Below are 22,715 nucleotides of genomic sequence, written 5' to 3'. Positions count from 1 at the left end.
TATACCAAACTTAAAGTGTCACCCCAAAAATTTAAAAAAAAGGATAAAATACATATTAGTTTCAATACCTCTTATAAGTTGATTTACACAGCTTACTTTTTTTAACGGCGATATCGACATCGAATACTTTCATTTGTCACCCACATACGCGTTAGAAAGAAACTCTTTACACACCATCGTTGCATTGGGTATCCGGTGTGCTTTGGATTAAACTGAGAGACTTAGCATGCACCGTATCACCCGAACAAAATACTTGAGAAAAAACCCCCCTCCAGGATTCGAACCCTCACCTATTATTTCAAGGACGTGGGCCCGGGACCAACATAGGAGTTGTACCACTAATACAATGTCTCGGTGGTGTTCATCAACTTACTGTTAATTGATTATTTGAGATGCAAATAAACGCAATTTACGAATTTAAAAGTGAATATTTCTGTTTATATTGAAAGATTTGCGGTCCAAATTCAAACATGTACTCACTATTGTAAAAAACCCGATTACTCACCGATTAATCCCTGATTACTCATTTTTAAGAGCAATCCGTTCTGATTTTCAAAAATCCGTTTAATAAATTGGTCGACGTCGATTGATGGGTCAAAATCAAATTTGGTAATCAAAGTCAGTCAAAATTAGTTAACATTTGACATGAATTTAAATTAACTTTAAAGTTTTTGAACAAAATGAACAATTTTGGACAATTACGTTAAAATTTATGTTTATGTTTGTGGTTTTCTTCTATATTACACATATAATTTTTTGAAATTTAAGATTCAAATGTATAAAATACAATTTGATTAATCCCCGAATTGTCGATTACTCCTTTCAAAGTTCCGACCGGTTAATCCCGGAATAACGAATTTTGCAACCTTGCATATGCTTGTAGATGAATTTTTAACTGTAGGACCATTATGAAGTTTTCACAGTAGTAACTGATTGGCAGGATAACGTTAAGATCATTAAATATACGAGTATCAGTAGTTAATTTATACTCGCACAACACATCACATGTCTCCATTGAAACTTAACTTATAGTATTGATTGACAGGTGACTTATATAGCATTAAAATTAGACATATGATCAGTTGGTCAGTTTCTTCGGTATTGCTTTCAATGGTACGAGTTTCCTCACAACAATCCCAATTATATCGTCCATGTCCAACGTCTCCGCTTTCACATGGCTCTCAAGTTCCCAATCGAACTCGTGCAACAACGAACCCAACACAAGATGCAACACCCGATCTGCAAGTGGTACCCCTGCACACATCCTTCGCCCTGCACCAAAAGGAATGAGTTCAAAATGTTGACCTTTATAGTCAACTTTCGAGCCCAAAAACCTCTCGGGTTCAAACGAGTTTGGATTCTCCCAACACTCGGGATCTCTTCCTATGGCCCACGAATTAACGAACATCTGAGTGTCCTTCGGTATATGATAACCCATAAAGTTTGTATCTTCGCCCGCCTTTCGTGGGACCAGAAACGGGATAGGAGCATGTAAACGTAATGTTTCTTTTATGATGGCTTGCAAATAGGGAAGGTTATCAATTGAACTTTCTTCAAGCTTCTGATTCGGGCCTATGACTGATGCAAGCTCGTCTTTGACCCGAGTCATTTTTGCAGGGCTTCGTAGTAACTCGGTCAAGGCCCATTCAATGGTGCTACTCGTTGTTTCCGAACCTGCCATAAATATCTCCTACATAGTTTAAAAAGTAAGTTACAAAAGGTAACCGCATTACACTCAAAATGTACATGAAAACACTTACTAAAATGAAAACGGTTATGTCCTTTATAGACATCTTTTCGGGCTCATCTAATAAGACATCCAAGAAGTCCTTCCTCCTCACACTGGCCCGTTCTTTTGTCTTGTGCGCTCGTTTTTCAACCCGCTCGTTCACCCAGCCCGTTGCTATCTCTAACGCCTTTCCAACATCCCGATCCATTTTTTTTCTCAAACCTTGGATATCGAACCATTTTAGCCACGGATACAAATCCGATATATTTGGATGTCCACCCCATTCCATCAACCCTGACATCGCTTTAAAAAACTCCGACCCCATTTCAGAATCCGGATTCGCTAAGTCACGTGACAACATCAAGTTCCCAAGCAAGTTAAACGAAGCTAGAAACACAAATTTCGCCACATGAATTCCATTTCCATTTTTGACCAAAGTAGCTTCTTTTTCGATCCAATTCAACATGTCGTCAACACATCGTCTTCTAACACTTTCAGACTCGTTGATCCTTTTAGCCACAATCATTTCGACCGTACATATCTTTCTTAGCACTCTCCAGTATGTACCGTACGGAGCTAGTGCTAAAGAAGATTTGTCATAATCATGAGACTTACTAGTCTCGGTTATCGTGCGGTCGACAAATGTTAAATCATGGTTCTTGAAAAACTCAGTGGCGACCTTAGCATTCAAGATCGCCACCGTGTTTACTGAACCAAGCTTTAACCGAACAATCGGGCCGTACTCACGGGCTAGCCCAGCAACGGTTCTATGTGGCATGGTGCCAAGATTGAAAAGGTTTCCGAACACGGGCCATCCGGGTGGGGCGGGTGGTTGTCTTTTTACTGACTTTTTCCTGCGGTTAATAATGAAAAAAACAAAAGTGGTGATCAAAACAACTAGACTAATTGTCCAGTTAATCTCCATTTGTGGCTATATATTTTGGATATTACGTATATGTATATGTATATATAGAGATTATGAACAAGAACCACGGAACAATGTGATGTATAAGTGGCCGGTTACATTATTAATTATTAATTGAAGAAAATACCGAGTCAACCCTCTATTTGTCGTTAGTCCACTCAGATATCCAAAACTAAGATACCTGGGTTGCTAAAATATTTATATTAATATAATATATTAAGTTAGTAGAGGAATATATTCAAATAAATCTAATTTTTAAGTTGATATCTAAACAACTAATTAGAATGCGACATGTGACGAACAATTATTTTTTCTCACATGTAGTCAAAACTACCAAAAATGTGATTCACATGTGATTGACTTCCTAAACCGTAATATTAAACCAACCTTAAACCCTTAACCAACCATAAACTCTAACTAACCCAAACTCTAAACCTTAAACTCTAAACCCTAAATCCTATATCCAGGGTTTATAAATTAGGGTTTAGGGTTTAGAAATTGGGGCTTAGAAATTAGGGTTTAGGGTTTAGTTTTAGAGTTTAGATTGTGTTTTTAACGTGAACGGTTTAGAGTTTAGAGTTTTGGATTTAGGGATTAAACCCTAAACTCTAAATCGCGTTAATTTTTTTTAAAGAAAAAAAATTGAAAAGAAAAAAAATTTGAAAAAAAGGAAATTTTTGAAAAAAAAAAACGTTTTTTTTTTAATTTTTTTCAATCACATGTGAATGTCGCGCCACATGTCGCGCTCTGATTAGTCCCTCGAATTTCAAGAAAGTTGTTGTATTCAAGGGATTACAACTCTAAGTTACTATATAAACAATGATTTCTGTAAACAGTGAAAAGGAATAGATGTTTGTATTGTTGTAATTTGATGTATTGAGTTGGATTGTATTATGGTTTAGGGTTGCGGTATATTTCGCATTTTATATCTTTGATGTTGTTTAATAAAATACTAGTTTAATGACCCGTGAAATCACGGGTTTACTTAAAGATTTTAAAAAAAAATTATATATCATCCCAAAAAAAATGTTACAAAATAATATTATAGAAACACAATATGCTAAAATGAACAATACAAATACAACACTTTCTTTTAAACTATATTGTGTGTGGTACTACTAACATTTAAATATTTAGGTATATCAGTGAAACATGTAATTACATTCAATCCCTTATTACACTTTACTTTCAAGATAAACGTGTACAACGTATAGCTGACTAAAGACAGGAGTAGAAAGCAATCTTAAGTAAGATATTAATTGACCCTATGTTAATCATAAAACACATTGAAACAGGTCAAATGGGTCAACAAAATTCCGAATGTATTTAGAAGTGGCATAAAACTTTTTTTTTTTAAAATTGATTATTATGAAACGGGACTGTTGAATGATCACATCATATAGTTACTATATATATGGTTATTAGCAAGTATAACAGCTTTATACATAACTTTTAGTTATATAGTAACTTTCCTATGATTACTTGTAGAGTTTGAAAACAATTAGATGTACATAAGTTTTTATACAAATTGATCACAACTCTTAATTGTAGCGTTAAAACAATCATGTAAGTACTTAAAAAGCCACAATAAGCACTTTCGTGCATTAAGAGATAATTGCTAATAAGAGAAAATTGTGATGAAATGCCAATAACTATAACTAATGAAAAACATAATAAAGCATTAAAAGAGTGTAACCTGAATAAATTCAAGACAAAACATATGTGAAAAGCCTTCATAAATTTCTGATTTGATCTGTCAAACATCCGCCTCTTACGGAGCTGAAAGTGTATTAGATATGACCCTGAATCAATCATTATAAGATATCTATTATGAATCAATCATATACAACAGCACTAATGACTTAATAGATAATAAAATCTAAGCATATTAAATCAAACAACCCACCTGAATTAATACTACTTAATACATATCTATTATAAAAAAATCACATGTATTAATGTTGAACATCTAGTGATATATGACTTGCCATAAAAAATCATTAAAACACGTTTTAATATAATGTTTATATAAGTACTTTATATTTTGTCAAAACCTACCAAATAGTTGGCAAAACCTCAACAAAGAAAACTATCAACGCATATAAAAATATCATAACTAAGTTCAAGCATAACACAAAAAAATGGTAATATATCAGAAACGGCAAGTATTTCACATCTCCATTAAGCTTAAAATTTGTTTGTTTAGTGAGCATTATATAACAAAGAACTTTTTCCATTATGTAGATACTCAAGATAGGGTTTGAAATATATGTCTTGATATTGTGTCTTGCACTTTATTCATCCGTAGAGCTTGAACATTTTCAAGGAAACTAAAGTAATGTCGTAAAAGTTCAACATATCAGCTACAAAACTTGAAACTATGTTGAAATCGCAGCTTCACCAACACCACTTTCATAAAATTTCCACAAAGCTATTACTGAATTGATGCACAATTTTGCTCATTAGTACTAAATATACTATAGCTTGAACTGCAACTTATATAAAAATAAACACTTTAATTATAACACAATATCAATTCGTAAATTAGATTTAACATGTCATGCTGCTACTAATCAGCTAAATTCAATAACAATATCAATATACTTAAAATAAACCGGTTAACAGAATTGATAAATACCAATAAAAACACCCAATAAATCTCTTTGTTAGTTACTATATTCTTTCAAACCTAGAATTAAAAATGTATTTCACTACCTACGAAAATTGGTTGTAAAATCCGTTTCACTTGCCTACGAAAATTGGCTGTAAAAATCTATTTAACTACCTACGAAAATTGGTTGTATCAATCAAACATGCTTCTGTTTTCTTTTGATCTGAAACAAAATCTTGATTGCTTTCCAAAAAATAAAAAATAAAAATAAATAAACCTTGAACATGAAAAAGTTACCTTGTTAAAATTTCCGAAGTCACGGATGTGAAAGAAGACCAAAAGAAGATTGGTGAAGAAGTGGGATGAATCGTTTGCAAACATTTGACTATTACTCCATGAATTAGATTTTTACTTCAAATATATGTTTACATGCTATAGATGGAAGAATAACAGTCGAAACAAAGGACGGTGTTGTACAACTCAAAGCAACATGAAAAACTACAAAATTATCACAATTGAGATCAAATTTGACTAAAACATACTAATATAGAAACGATTAGAAACAACCAATTAGTATCAAATTACACTCCAATCTAACAAAAGTGATTAAGAAGAAACCCTAACCTTAGCGAGATTGACGTCATAAAGGAATGGTTTTTTAGTGTTAGAAACTTGAATTCTATGAGTCTTTGAAATCTTCGTTGCTATTAATGCATTACTCTGTTCAACATCCATAGCGTCTTTACAAACCTTAATTATAGGAAATAATCGAATGAAGAAAATATTAGAGAAGAATTGTTGTGAGGATTTTAGATTAGGGTTACATAATATAAACACTTGAAAGGGATTACGTTTTTTTTTATTGTTAATTTTTAAAAAAAAAATTAATTAATTAATTTTAATGACATCATCATTGCTAGCTTAGATTTTTTTCTTTTTATTTATGAATTTTTTTAAGCTTTGATAAATCCTAATTATGACATCATCAATTTAGAGATATAATAGAATCTATAGATATTTCTTTTGCCGAAAAAAAAAGTATCAATGTGAAAGCACAATTATATTAATTTTGTTGTTTGTTTTAAATAACAACCTTAAAAGTTATATTAAAACATATATCAAAGAACAAATATGAAAGATAAGTTGTCACCGTCTAAGATGACATGTCAAAGGTGATGGTAAAAACATAAATAATGGGGAAGGTGTTGAGAGGGAGTATTAATTGATATGTTAAAATATGATTAGAATCCGGTTGAAAAAGTGATCAAATGTAGAAAAAATATGTATATCAAAATAATAATAATGCCCGTGAACCATAGCGTGATAGCACCGAGCACCTTCTCTCGAGGCGTGATGGGCTCATTTCATTGATGATAACCTACATTACGAATGGTCTAGGTGTCAAATAATAATTCAAAAAATCAAATTAGACTCTAGTTACTTATAAAACGACGACAACAACAAAACTCAATTTTATAAGTGGCAGTATGAGAAGGTAAGATGTAAACAGTCAGTCCTCTATCATAAAGGAAATCAATATTAGTGGATTTTGATTTAATATTAATTAATGTATACCAAAACTGTATATTGTATTCAAATTTAAATTAAATTCAAGATTAATATAATTCGTGTTAGCATGATATATTATTTACTTGGTTAAACTGTTAAAATAAATCCATATATGTCTATCTATAGTCTTATAATATAAATTAACATCATACAAAATTGAAATATCTTATAATCATAATCTATTCTATCTATTGATCAATTAATCATATAAATTATTTTTACTAGTTAGTAGAACTACTAATACCACAAGAAGAAATCGATGTATGTTACGGAGTACTAAAATAATGATAATTTTAATTTAGTCGGAAGATAGCATCAGTCTAAATGTGGCGATTTTGAAGTCAGCAATGTGTAGGAGTCTTTTGTATAATTAGAAATCAAGATAATTTTTAAATTAAGATTATGTGACTTTTAAATATCATTAAGAATGTCAACTGTAACAACGTGACACCTAACATTGGTTCTTTATCACCAGTAAATACAAAGCCAGTAACCATCCAAATTTAGACTATCAAGTTAGTTAGGATGAAAAGCTAATATCTTCACTTGCACCATTATATGTGAACAGACATATAGCTACGTTGCAGACGTTACGTCTCATTCAAGTTGTACTAACACAAAACAAGTAACCGACACATTCATTTAAAAATCTTAAAAAAGGAAATGAATTAGATAATACGGAGCATATAAACTAGAGCCTTATTTTTGTTATATAATAACAAAAACATAATACTCCGTAACATATAACGGATCCAAAAATCAATAATTACAACTTCAGACAATCCGAAGATCAACATATAGCTAATACACCAAAAAACAAACCTAGCTAAAACAAGCGGCAAAAAATACCAACCTAAAACAAATTTCAAGCTAATAGGGCAGAACAAAAATGTATTGGAAAATTAATACATGTCTAACAAGTTAAAGAACAAGAACCTATGTAACAGTTGCAATAAAAAACAGAAAAGTACACTGATATAATAAACAACAACGACGGTCAGGAAAACGCCGGCCATCACTGCAGCAACAATAAAACTAACACTAGCAACCGCATCACCGCCCAAAGTCTCGAAATGAGCCCAAACCGCAAAAGGTCGCATCATCCCCAAATATGTAACCAGATCTCTAACAAGAGATCGTCACCTGATCCAGACCCGAAAACGTTCTTGAAAAGAAATAAACCTACAAATGGAACAGCGACACCAGACCCACAAACTAGAGCAATACTAACCTTCATCTTTCATCAAGCATTTAGTACCAAATCATTTATAGTTTGGAACAAAACATAAATTCAATAGAGTAGATAAACATGTGTTTGATAGAATATACATTAATAATTAGATAATAAATTGTTTACAATCTGAATGATTCAAAAGATAATGGTAGTTGCAAGTTTTGAAAACGGCATTTTGAAAATGACGTTTTGAAAAACGACAATCTCAAACACCCTATTACTAACATGTCCTACGCGACATTCTCTCAATTAGAGGCTTTGGTCTAGATGTATTCTCGAAACTTTTTGGTTTATGTTTTTTGGTGGTTTTCCTGGCGGCTTCTCCGGTGGGTCAAATATTGTTCTTTGATCCTATATTTGTTTGTTACTGTTGGACAATAGTCCACATATTTGACAAATCATTTAGTAGCCAAAATGAAATTGGCTTTTGCATGGTTGAAGACTTTTTTAGCTTATTCATGTGCAAGTTGTAATTCAAAGAAAGAAGGTTGAAATTCTCTTATTTCTTTGCACATGTCAAGTTGGTTGTTGATGTGGCAAAGTTTGGTTTTGTTTTTCTACAAGTCAAAAGAAAAGTTTGAATTGTAGTTTGCATCTTCACATGTCAAGTTGGTTATTGGTTTCACATAAAGTTTTCACATGTATATGTTGATCTATAAATACATAGCATGCAGAGATGAGAAGATCATCCAAGAGTGGAATCAAGTGATCCAAGGGAGGATCAAGTATCACAAATGAGAGAAAAACATAGTTGATCGATATTATCAATGGAGTGTGTTTATTTGTGAGGGAGAGTTTTATTCTTGTAAGGAGTGTAAAAGAGTGTACGGGAAACTTAGATTTTATACTAAATTCTAAGGGGCTTGGGTTTGGGTTTAACTCATAGTGTACTTTTTCTTGTACCGGGTTCTTTTATATTATAAGAATAAAGGAGACACTTGGGGGTGGACGTAGGCAGGGTTTTGCCGAACCACGTTAAATCGTTGTGTTATCAGTCACTTTATTTTGCTTTATATTATTTCTCACAAGTTTGTCTCAAAACAAATTATATCCTCGCTTCCAATGGTGTGGGTGCGCTAGGCAAATTGTCATAACAAGTGGTATCAGAGCGTATCCAGATTTATCAGATATTTTTTATTTGGAGATGGCGGAAAACGGCGGTATGCAATTTAAGGTGGAGCCATTTCAGATGGCGGATGATGATTGGAATATTATTAAACACATGAACATGTTTAATGGTCCGGTGGAACAACTTGAAAAGTTGAGGTTTATGTTGAGGAAGAAGATAAGACCCTTATTCTTCTTGCCTCTTTTCCCAGTTCGTATGATATTTTGGTCACTACTATTCTTTACGAAAAGGCTGTAAAGATGGAGGATGTAGTACAAGTAATCTTATCACAAGATTAGAGACGAAGATCCAGTGACCATTTTGAGCATGGGTTTGCTATAGTTGGTCATGGAAGGGGAAGGTTTGCCGAGAAGAGATCTAGTGATAACAGTAGGTCTAGATCTGGAGACAGCGTGAAGGGTTTCTAGTGCTTCAAATGTCAAGAGTGGGGTCACTACAAGAAGGGTTGTTCACTCTGGAATAATGGTAAAGATAAATCTGGGGGTTCATTAGCTGTAATAACAGTTAATGAATCGGTTAATTTGGGAGATGTTCTCACAATCTCCAAAAGTTCTACTTCTGCTCAAGATGAATGGATTTTAGATTCAGGTTGTACGATGCATGTGTGTTCTAAGAAAGCTTATTTTGATAAGCTAATATTAAAGAAGGCTGGGGTGCTGACTTTAGGTAGTGGATCGACATGTGATGTTGAAGGTGTTGGCATGGTGAAAATAAAATTGTTTCACGGAGCTGCTTACACGCTTGGTGGTGTGGCGTATGTAGCAAAGATGTACAACAATCTAATATCCTTAAGCCAGGTGGATTCTCAAGGATACGTGTAACACCCCGTCAAAATCAACATTGACGCAGATGTTAACTCTGGTCCCAGTGCATGGCTTGACTTCTAAGTACATCAAAGTTCTACAGTAGAAGCATAATATATAAGTACCTGAGACAAAACATGCTTAAAAGTGTCAACCAAAAGGTTGGTGAGTTCATAGGTTTATCATAAACAATGATTTTGATAATAATGACAGATCACAAGATTTAGTTTAAAGTTGATTGATATAGAAATATCAATCTAAAAGTGTTGCTGCAGTTTATAATATCGCTACTAAACAAAATTTACCCCGTGACACCTTGTACTGTCAGTGTCGTGGAATCATTATTATGTAACCAAATACCAGCGGTCAAATGGTTAGAGACGTTACTCTCAATAGATCTATTCACAATAATTAAGTTTGCATTTAAACGTAGCAATTAACGATATTACGGTAGGGATTTAGCATGAATCAAAGCATGACAACATAGTTAACAATTTAGTACTTGTATCTAAGCGTAAAACAGTTATAAAGCAAGCATGTGTCTCACCCGAAAGTTGTAAAACAGTTATGAAACAGTAAAAAGTGGGGCTATGAAGTTCACCTTAGTAGCAAGTAAGTTATTCCACGCAAAGAAGAATGAACGGAGTAAGTGATCGGAGATCTTAACCTAGAGATATAACCTTTGATTAGTTAATATCTAACAGACATGAAGTTTGTTTATTAATATAGCAACTATATTAACAGTGACGGTTTTCGAGAAAAGTTCCTATTTCTCAAAAGTTTCTATTTTTGGAAACCTACTATTTATGGAAATCTTCCACTTATAGTAAGCTCCTAGTTTAAAGAAGTTCGGGTTATTATTTTTCACAAATATGTTGTACAATCTTGCCCAAACTTCGTTGCTATCATGCAAGTCACTCGAATGATCTGTTGTTACCGGGCGCCCATAATTCTTGACCAGAATCTAAGTCATGGCATTCGAAATCCACAAGCGGTTCTCATAAGGCAACAAGGACCACCCTAGGCCACAAGTAGCAGTGAGGTTCGTATAAAGTGCACGTTATCTTTTAATTATAACCTTCACGTTATAGGTGTATACACACAACGAATTATTAATGTACTTAATAATTATATATGTGATAATATAACCTAAGTATTATTTAATATTTAGTTATTATAGCTTAGTATGTTTAATATATATTAAATATAATTACCTTTAAATAAATACCTAAATTACTTCAAAAATAATAGTGTTTTATTAATCGAACATTATCCAAAAATGTCTAAATAATTAATTAAATATCTAAAAATTATATACATAATTTTTATAGTCTTAGTTAATTATATAGATTAGTAGAAAAATTTAAGAAAACATTTTTATTATATTTTTGTATTTATTTTTGTTTTTACCCTTAATTTATTCACAAAACAAGTTTAATTCTACATAATTACTAAATAAACCAAACAATTATTTTTATAATTTTTATAAGTTTCTATCGGTCTAATAACCTATAGAAAAAATATTTAAAAAAATATTTTTTATATTATTTTATATTTATTCTTAATTTACCTTCGAATTACATAATAATAGAGTATAATTATATAATAATTACCAATCCAACCCAAGTAATTATTTTTATAATTTTTGCAGATTTATATAAGCTTTATAAACTCAGAAAAAATTATATATATTTTATTTTTGGTTAAAAATATTTATTACGAATTTTACATTATTTTTACGTTTAAATACTACATAATTTGTATTTAATTATAGATAATATTTCATAAATTATCAAAATTATTTTTATACATCATAATACTAATTATAACATATAAACATAATTAATTTTGAATTTTACAAAGAATATACAATAAATATAAATATAATCGACAATATTAAAAAAATAATAAAAATAGAAAGTACCTAAAATTTTCTTCAAGGTTTTGAGAGAATAACTTAAGTTTTTGTTTTTGGCAAGAAAAAATGAATGAGGAGCCATGTATTTATAGGTAAAAATGGTTGGTGAAAAGAAAAAAAATAAAAATAAAATAAAGGTGCCAATTTTGACAAAAAAAAGAAAACATGTTAAAAATGTTTTTAATAAGTTTTATCTTTGAAAATATTTAGTCAAAATTCATGGGCTCATTATTTAATTTATAAAAAAATTCTTTTTTTTATAAGCTAAAAATATATCTAATGATTAAAATAACTTATGATTTAATTAATAATTATGTTACATATAGTTTTAAATATAATACACATTAATATTATTATTAACTAAAGTTATTTCATATAATTAGTGTAAACTTTAGTTAACAAAACGTGTCGACTAAAAATAAATATCTGATTAATGTTGAATTTAATTATATATATATTACGTATGGATAACAACCCTATAGGCAAGTTAGTCAATTCAAGTATGGAAATGTGAGGGTTGTTATAGTACCTCTCCGTTAAATAAATTTCGTCCTGAAATTTGATTGTGGTCATCATGGCTAACAATAAAAATGTTTCCATGACGAATATGAGTTGAAAAAAAAATAGAGTTTTATCACTTATTGAGTAATAATTCGATTACGTGAAGAGTATGAGTGAAGGTATCACAAAAGAGTAAAATGAGGAAATTAAATGTTCGCCTTAACTTTTGACGTAGTCACGCTTGATTTCTGGAATTCAAGGAATTTAAAGAAATCTTCGTGATCTTTACAAGATTTAATTCTTCGGTAATTAAGGAAATTAGGATTTTCTTTAATTAAATTCGTAATCTGCCTCGATTACTATGTCTGATATTTCCACTATAAATTAACCTTTTCTGTTTCATTATTTTCATCACTCCAATACTTTCTTCCTTAATTCATACTTTAAAGCATTCATCAATATGCTCCATCAAGTTCTGATTCTTGATATACTCCTAACTTTCATATATGTCATTCTTCTTTTTCATCTGCCGCTAGAAGAATCTATTCATTTCTACCATACTCTTGGTTTTATATTGTTTTTAGTTCTCCCGTGTCTTTATCTTGCTATTCGCATAGATATACACGGTTTGTAATTTCTGTGTTGTTATTGGGTTTTATATATATATATATTTTTTCCTTCTATTTCGGAGTTCCATGCTTTTGTTTCTTCTTCCCGACTTCAAGTCAAGCGAATAATGGTCCATAATTCGTAGATATGGAGTTTTGAATGATCATAATATACAAAGTAGAAAGGAAAGGTAATAGCACGATTTGATTTGTCAAATTACCAGAATATCCGGAAAAGACCGAATCATCAAGAAAAATATCTTCTTGATAGTTTAGAGGTTAAATAGAATGAAAGAGTTATGTAACATGGTTCATGATGAGAGTATGATCTGTGAACCTTTATCACGTTCCATTAGAAACTCAGCATGACTTACTGTAATATAATCACGTTGATCAAGTTCATTATATTATACTAACTCATGCTTCAATTCCCAACACTACTTCAAAAACATTCAAATTTAAACTCGAAGGTTTACATAATATAGAAACTAAACAGTTTCCTTTATGATGTAATACAGATAACGCGAGGAGATAAATGATTTCAGATAAGAATAGTTATGAAAATATCTTCAGAAATATCGAGGATATTTATAATGAAAGATACGATGATATCTTAGAATTTTTAATATCAAAGGATGATGAAGAAGATTTGTCCGCAAAGGTTTAGTGTCAGGAGAAAGATATTTGTTAATGACTTCAACAGATACTGAATCATTTGGATTCTTTGAAGGCAGGTTTAGTCTTTGTGATTTGTCCACAGCCTCCTTCATGGTTTGCTCAATCCGTTTTCCAGTTCCAACTCTTCTGAGCTTTGCCAACACACTATTCTTTATCATCAAACCTTCAAGTGTTAAGGTTGTTTACAGTTTTTGCTGCTTCATTAAGCTTTTTCATCATTCAGAGTATTGATTCGTAGACTGGGTGCTTTTCAGAATTTAAGAATGGAAGATCATAATTCTAAGAGAAAAATGTTATATGTGTACATATAACTGTTGATGTAGAAACGCTGCGAGATTCGAAATACTGATTGCTGATTCTTGGTAATTGGTATGGCAATTATCGTTACAAGATGCAGATGAGTAGATGATGGGGTTTCAATGAGTACATATAATGATTTTTCGGAGAGGCTTACGCCAAAGAGTAACGAAGTTGCTGGTACACCTGCTGATAATGTGGTGGAATATAAAAGGTTTTCCGGTAACAATGACATACAGGGCAACGTATATATCAAGGTTATAATAAGGCTAATCCGAATGAAAAGTTGAAATTGATTTTACTAGAGGTGTGACAAAATTGGCTATTTTGAAAAGGAATTGCAAAGTTATTTTCTGTAATAGCAATGCCAATGGATCACGGATTTATGTTAAACTTCTACTTAGGTTCCGGGAGTTTTCCAGGTGCATGACTGTGGATAACATGTGGTTGGATCATCCTCTCGATTGTTTCTTAATTGAGGTGTTTTCAAGAATCATGAAGAGTTTGAATGCAAATTGTAATCGTCAATATACATATGATGTTCTAGAATTTTGAATGATACGAATATTTTCCTGAGTCTTATGAATAGAAGTGATGTTCTATCACAGTTTTGAAGTCAAAGTATAGCTTTAAAAGATGTAAGAATATGAGAGGGATGATATCGGTTATATCTCGACTTGAATTCTGATCTGTTAAAATCAAAATATGTAATTGGATTTGAATGAGTATGGTTGTTCAGATTTCTATGAAAAAATCTATATCATCGTGAAAGTAGTGAGTATAGTTGATGATTTTTGAATCAAAATTGAAGAATGTACAGTGTAACATATTTAATTGAATCAAAATGAAAGAATGTATAGGTGTTAGTATTTTCGGTGACGAAGAAGATAAATGTTTGTCAAGGTGGAGATTGTTGGTCTAGATGTATTCTCGAAAGTTTTCGGTTTATGTTTTTTGGTGGTTTTCCTGGCGGCTTCTCCGGTGGGTCAAATATTGTTCTTTGATCCTATATTTGTTTGTTACTGTTGGACAATAGTCCACATATTTGACAAATCATTTAGTAGCCAAAATGAAATTGGCTTTTGCATGGTTGAAGACTTTTTTAGCTTATTCATGTGCAAGTTGTAATTCAAAGAAAGAAGGTTGAAGTTCTCTTCTTTCTTTGCACATGTCAAGTTGGTTGTTGATGTGGCAAAGTTTGGTTTTGTTTTCCTACAAGTCAAAGGAAAATTTTGAATTGTAGTTTGCATCTTCACATGTCAAGTTGGTTATTGGTTTCACATATAGTTTTCACATGTATATGTTGATCTATAAATACATAGCATGCAGAGATGAGAAGATCATCCAAGAGTGGGATCAAGTGATCCAAGGGAGGATCAAGTATCACAAATGAGAGAAAAACATAGTTGATCGATACTATCAACGGAGTGTGTTTATTTGTGAGGGAGAGTTTTATTCTTGTAAGGAGTGTAAAAGAGTGTACAAGAAACTTAGATTTTATACTAAATTCTAAGGGGCTTGGGTTTGGTTTTAACTCATAGTGTACTTTTTCTTGTACCGGGTTCTTTTATATTATAAGAATAAAGGAGACTCTTGGGGGTGGACGTAGGCAGGGTTTTTCCGAACCACGTTAAATCATTGTGTTATCAGTCACTTTATTTTGCTTTATATTATTTCTCACAAGTTTGTCTCAAAACAAATTATATCCTCGCTTCCGCTGGTGTGGGTGCGCTAAGCAAATTGTCATAACAATTACGGTAACGGTCATCATTCTCTCGATAGTTGTCATTTGTTTAGTATAGTCATTCATTGTGTGTTCTTATGTTGGCTTGGTTCCTAGTAAACGGTTTTTTCCACTCTATTGATGTGACCGTTAATTTAGGTTTCTTATGTTTAGCCTCTTGTTTTGGTTACTTCTTGAATTCTTGATATATTGTTTTTACTTGTTGATCTTGGGATCCATATTAATTAATGTTATAGCATTTATTAAACTCATTCATTTCTATATATACATAACTATTAATAATGATTTACATTAATTTTGCAAATTTTTAATTCAATGAATGTACTTAACATGTGTCTAAAGACACAAGTTAGCTTTTTCCTTGTTAATTTAATATGGAGTCAACCCTCTAATTGTCGTTACTCCACTGGATATCCAACCTAAGATACCGTGACATTGTTATTATCTAATCTAATATCTATATCTATATCTAATATAATAATATAATAATTAGCATTGTTAAATGAAGAATAGATCTAGATCTCGGGTATTACTAAGTAACGTTAATTATGAAGAAATGTACGTTAGAAATGCATACAACGTTGGCCTAATTGTACGTGAAGACCACTGACATGGTGGTATCGACGTGTTTTTCTTACCTTGAAATTATAGGTTAATTCAAGTCCTAGTATGGACATAATGTATGTATTTGTGTTGAAAATCGTATTAGTTTTTTTTTTAAAAGTTATACGTGCTAAATCTTCTATATGTCAAGATGTTAGAGATTTAAATCTGATTAAGAATATGTATATATATGACTTTATTTTTATTTATTTTTTGTTTAGGAGCAAAAAGAAATTTATTATTAGATTCTCCCTAACAAGGTGCTAGGGAGTAATAACAAACAATTACAACGACATAATAAGCCAACTGCCTCAACGAATTACAATTGTTTATCTATTACAAAGCTAATTAAAGGAATAACTAAGAATCGAGTCAAATAAGCAACCCTTCTGTAATGTTCGAGAGCCAAACAAAACATTGTTGTGATATCTCCATAAATGCCAAACAGTGGCGAGTTTATATATAGACCCGTGGAGTCCCGTGACACCGCTAGTTATGAAATCTCTTTTACAAATGATCATTAAAAGTTTTACAGGACACCACTAAATATAATTGTAGGACCCCATATAATTTTTAAGTTTAGAATTTTATATCATGAGTCACTGAAAAATACTTAAAAATTAGCTACTTATTATTTTATAATATGAGCCGTTAATAAACACGGAGTATATAAATATATAAAGAAAAAATAAACCCTTTTGTTTTTGTTTTCTTATACACGGTAACACAAAACACTATTTACGCTTTTGTTCAACACGACAAGACCAAATTACATTTTTGTTCTTCAATTTTTGACAATATTAGAAGATAATACTTGCTAAAAGGTCCATGTCAATCCCGAAATCACTCATTTCAGAAACTAGTAATCGGAGGTAAAAGTCGTAAGTTTATTCCGTTATAGTTTGATGATCATAAATATTGGTTGAAGATCAATTTATGAATGATTATCTAATTTTATATCTTGAAAAAAATGTGTTAAATGGTATTAACAATGATTCAATTGTTGATAAAGTTTATCGTATGAATCCGCTTAAACAAAACTAAGAGTTGCATTACTATTTCTTAGATTGAATATACGATATTTTTGTATCAATGATTCAATTTTTCGTTTAATTAAGTTAGCGGGAAAATTTTTTAGGACTCCATTGAATAACGATCCTAGATTCACCACTGATACCAAAGATAAGAAGCTACGATCACATAGAACTAGAGTTACATGTCGCACTAGCCTTCCATGCGTGAAATTAGTCAAACCAATCCAACCATGAATCAAAGTCGCGTATACTCATCGATTCAAAGCTTAATGTTACTCCATAAATCTTGAGCCAAATCACACCCAAATAACACATGGTTTAAGGATTCCGCTCTGTAATTACAAACTAGACAACCAATCCAATCGATATCCGTCCCTCGAGCTGAAAAGTTAAGATGGGTAGGTAATCTATCCCAAGCCACTCTCCAAAGAAAGACATTAATCATTAAAGAAAATTGCTTGACCCATATAAATTTAACATTCATCACAGAGGGCATAACACTATCCAAAAAACGTGCGTGTAGCTCACATTAAAAGCGCCATCTTCCGATATACTCCATTCCCATCTATCGACAATAGATGGCACGATAGTAGGGGTACCGACCTCCGTAACCAGCTACTCTAATGAACTAGTAGAATATATACGATGATCCCATTTCCACTCACCTTCGACATTCCAATCGGATACCTTACTGTAACACCCTAGGCAAATCCCACATTGCCCACAGACATGAGTGATCATGGAATTATAACGTAATACCCACGCTTAAATGACACAACGCGTTTTGAGATCACAGGCAGAGTGGGTGTGCGAGTACATTGTGGTTAAGCGTGCTCGGGTGAGAGCACTACTAGGATGGGTGACCTCCTGGGAAAGTGTTCCTCGTGTGTGGTCGCCAAGAAAAAGCCGTGCACTTGCGGGAAAAGTGGGCAATATTGTGGTCATTTTAAGCTGGGGTGTTACATAATGGTATCAGAGCCACTCATGTGCCGTTGGGGGTGGTGGGGCAAACCTCATCGAGGAAGATGAGTCCCTGAGAGGGGGGGGGGTGAATGTAACACCCTAGGAAAATCCCACATTGCCCACAGACATGAGTGTAAGTAACTAGAGGGGGGTGAATAGTTACTTAATACGTTTTTAACAATTTTTCGATTGATCACCAAATTCGATTAACTATGATCAACCAATTCAACTCAAACATGATGTGTGTAGTGTATATGTTCAAAGTGATGAATAAGGTAATGTAAAGAACATAGACAAAAGGATTTATAGTGGTTCGGGTGGATGTTAACTAATCCACCTTAATCCACTCCCCGATTACACTAATCGGGATTTCTTGCTTTACTAAGCACTTTTCTCCAAACCCGGTGGAGATTCGATTTACAAGTGTTCAACTTCTTTGGTAGACAACAAACCTAATCTTTTTATTCCTTTAAAAGATCAACTCCAACCTAGATCAACTTGTCTTCACTTCGGACAAGTATTAATCTCCAAATAAGATTAATCAACTTTCTAAGTCCCTTTAAGGAAGTAGATCACTAAGCTAGCCTATGCTTCTACTAATTGAAGTTACATGACTTATACACTTTGTAATGATGATCCTAAGACAATACTAGGACATACATCACACTAAGTAAACTCACAAGATTAATGATTTTGATTAGTAAGTTTACAACAACCAAATCCTATATCTATAAGATCATAGAATCTTCTCTTTCTTGATCACATTTGAGTAGTAATTAGAGCCCTTGTGATCTCTGGAAATAAGCTTTTGAAATATGCAAGAGGGTCAACTTCTAATGCTCTTCAATGCTTGCCTTTTATAGTAGGATTCAAAAAATAGCCGTTGTCACACGGTTGCCAGCACGGTCGACCGTGGTTCGACCGTGCTTGCTCCAGTCCAAAATATGTATCCGTTGTATGAACGTTTGTCTAGGATTTGAACACCACATTTTGGAACCTTTACTCCATCTAGCACCTGCAAAAGAAACTCAACATCCTATACAAGTAGTATATGCATTAAGTGTGTGAGATATGGTCTTATTGAGTGAAAGTGACATAACACTCCAATAGTGGTAAACCAAACATTCTTGGAGAAGTGTCTTGATTGATATTTTGGGAAATCTTAGTTTGGTCAAGACTTAGTTAGTCACATTAATGCATTTGGTTCAATTCTAAAGACTAGTCAATATGTCATTAACTTCCTAGTTTCAATTAATCACAAGTCATGTTCATTTTAAGATTATATAGAGATTAATTGAATGATGTCTTTCTAAAACAATCATTAAGTGTGTAGAGACATCAAAGTTAAGTCATACTTGAATAAGTAATCACAACTTGTTACTTAGACAAGACCAAATAAGAAATTGACTATAATTTCATTGTGAACCATTTTACACTTAATTCATTGGAGTAGGCTAGTTACTTGAATCCTAGTATTCTAACTAGTAAGTACATAGCAAGCATATTAATTAAGTTGACAAAATTATGAGTATTAAACATATTAGCAAGTAGCAAGTAATACTCACACATAGCAAGAGATAGCTACTCTAAGATTAATTATATAGACATTTTCACAACTTATAATTTAAGCTTTTAGCAAGCTTACTTGCAATATAACATATTACATGATTAATGTGTAAGCACACATTAATGTTCAACACATACACAAGGGAAGAGCAATCTCTAGTTTGGACTTGGTGACCATCCTAAATGTATCTAAGTGTATTTTAGGATTACAAGTCTTTACTAGTTACACTTGAAAGCATTGTTCTTCATTTAGCCTTAATTAATCACTAAGTCATCTTTAATAGTAATTATTGTTCTAGTGACATTGGCTTAAGTGTGTTGGTACTTGATGATCATACTAAGGATGTCTAGATAAGATTTAAGATCATAAGTTGTTGTTTAACACTTATGTGTTATGCCTAATCTTGGTTAATTTGTCATTAAGATGTCATTAGGCTTAATTAACCACGATTAGTATTTTTATGACCAAAACTCAATTGAGTATGGAGAAGGCATCGATTCTAAGCATGTTGAGAAAGGTTTCATGAATTATAGATGTCGGGAACTAGTCAAACTTAATTTGGTCAAAAGTGGTAATAGAGAAAACTGCGGTCGCACTGCGGTTGACCGTGGTGGCGACCGTGCAACTTGTTTTCACAAAACTGCGTTGCAATTCAATATGAGGTTCTACGGATGGCTATGCGGTCAACCGTACCTTTGACCATGTATTTTGTTGATCTTTAATTCTATTCTTTAAGCTATGTTTGACTTGTTCATTTGCAAGATAAAGTATGGATTAGTGACCTTGCGTGTTTTATGTTAAGATGTCGGTCATCACTTATGCATATGTATGTGTCATCATCAAAACATATTCTTTGGTTAATCATTATACTTAACTTTGTCGTTTAGTTCATTAACCAATATTCAACCAACATTCTCCCCCTTTTTGATGATGACAAACATACAACTGATGAGGGACATTTTGCTATAAATACGCAAGTGTTAACAATCACTTGTATCCATATTTCTCCCCTTTTGTCGAAGCAAAAAGGTTAGCTCCCCCTAAAACTATGCTCGCCCTTAGAGCAAAGCTCCCCCTTAAATTGTGCGCGTTGGAAAATATTCATTAAAACATAACAAGCACACATTTTATTCATAGCAAGCAAGAAACATAGTTATGCATATATGAAAATATGCATGGAAGGTACAACAAGTCATTCCTAGTCTAAAATGCTTGTAAGATGCACTCAATGGAGTCATGCATGAGTGATAATACAATTGTTCCCAGAAGACGATGTAGGAGTCAATGTGTTGAGGTGTTTGAATAGGAGTGTCAAACGACGACCGTAGGGAAAAGGTTACATAAGATCTTATTTAAGATCTTGCATCCTGGAAGCCATTATGTAGGCAAGATTTACTGGTATGGACTTGGTTAAGCACCACATGAGTCCAAGTTCAATCATGGACACTTTATCATCATCTTCTTTTCTGAAGAAGATGTTGTGACTTATGATCGTTTTGCATGTCCCGTGCTCTGGTCAGATGTCATTGTCAAAAACTCCTTTTTGACAAAGAGTACTTAGTTTCAGTTATGGATCAATGAAGAGTGAGGTTAGTGCTCTTATTGGAATAAACTTGGGAAGGAGTTGTATATGATTCTTTGTATCATAGAACTCAGCTCCTTTTGTTGGCACTCTAAGGATGTAGCCAAATCGCTTAAGTGTCATCACATGGTCTTGATCAAGCAGAGTGAATTTTACCTTTCGGTCAGAGGTAAATTCAAACTTTGAATAGAATTGCTTGACAAGCAGAGTGAATTTTACCTTTAGGTCAGAGGTAAATTCAACTTGTTTTCACAAAACTGCATTGCAATTCAGTTTGAGGTTCTATGGCTGGCTATGCGGTCGACCGTACCTTTGACCGTGTATTTTGCTGATCTTTAATTCTATTCTTTAAGCTATGTTTGACTTGGTCATTTGCAAGATAAAGTATGGATTAGTGACCTTGCGTGTTTTATGTTAAGATGTCAGTCATCACTTATGCATATGTATGTGTCATCATCAAAACATATTCTTTGGTTAATCATTATACTTAACTTTGTCGTTTAGTTCATTAACCAACATCCAACCAACAATGAGTGATCATGAGATTATAATGTAATACCCACGCTTAAATGACACAACTTGTTTTGGGACCACAGGCCGAGTGGGTGTGCGAGTACGTTGTGGTTAAGCGTGCTCGGGCGAGAGCACTACCAGGATGGGTGACCTCCTGGGAAAGTGTTCCTCGTGTGTGGTCGCCAAGAAAAAGTCGTGCGCCTGCGGGCAAAGCGGACAATATTGTGGTCATGTTAAGCTTGGGTGTTACAAAATGGTATCAGAGCCACTCATGTGCTGTTGGGGGTGGTGGGGCAAACCTCATCGAGGACGATGAGTCCCTGAGGGGGGTGAATGTAACACCCTAGGCAAATCCCACTTTTCCCACAGACATGAGTGATCATGAGATTATAACGTAATACCCACGCTTAAATGACACAACACGTTTTGGGATCACAATCAGAGTGGGTGTGCGAGTACGTTGTGGTTAAGTGTGCTCGGGCAAGAGCACTACCAGGATGGGTGACCTCCTGGGAAAGTGTTCCTTGTGTGTGGGCGTCAAGAAAAAGTCGTGCGCCTGCGGGCAAAGCAGACAATATTGTGGTCATGTTAAGCTGGGGTGTTACACTTACACTCGGCATTTGCATCTAGGTGATACAATCTATGATATTTAAAACATAGGGTGTCATCACCTCTCCAATTATCTTTCCAAAATTTAATCGACGATC

The 22,715-nt window shown here is 33.0% G+C and overlaps 1 protein-coding gene across 1 annotated transcript; it reads right to left on the bottom strand.

Annotated features, from left to right (window-relative positions):
* Positions 1–1,049: 1,049 nt before the first annotated feature.
* On the bottom strand, positions 1,050–2,654 carry LOC139852933 (cytochrome P450 76A2-like). The gene is made up of 2 exons (XM_071842277.1): positions 1,761–2,654; positions 1,050–1,690 (listed from the first exon to the last, which is right to left on the bottom strand). Exons 1-2 carry the CDS (start codon positions 2,652–2,654, stop codon positions 1,079–1,081), a joined length of 1,506 nt encoding a protein of 501 aa, XP_071698378.1. The 3' UTR covers positions 1,050–1,078.
* Between the last annotated feature and the right edge of the window lie 20,061 nt (positions 2,655–22,715).

Source organism: Rutidosis leptorrhynchoides, chromosome 6, assembly GCF_046630445.1.
Source record: "Rutidosis leptorrhynchoides isolate AG116_Rl617_1_P2 chromosome 6, CSIRO_AGI_Rlap_v1, whole genome shotgun sequence".
Taxonomy (NCBI): Eukaryota; Viridiplantae; Streptophyta; class Magnoliopsida; order Asterales; family Asteraceae; genus Rutidosis; species Rutidosis leptorrhynchoides.
Note: the sequence above shows the minus strand (reverse complement) of the source record. Positions and strands in the feature narration are given on the sequence as shown.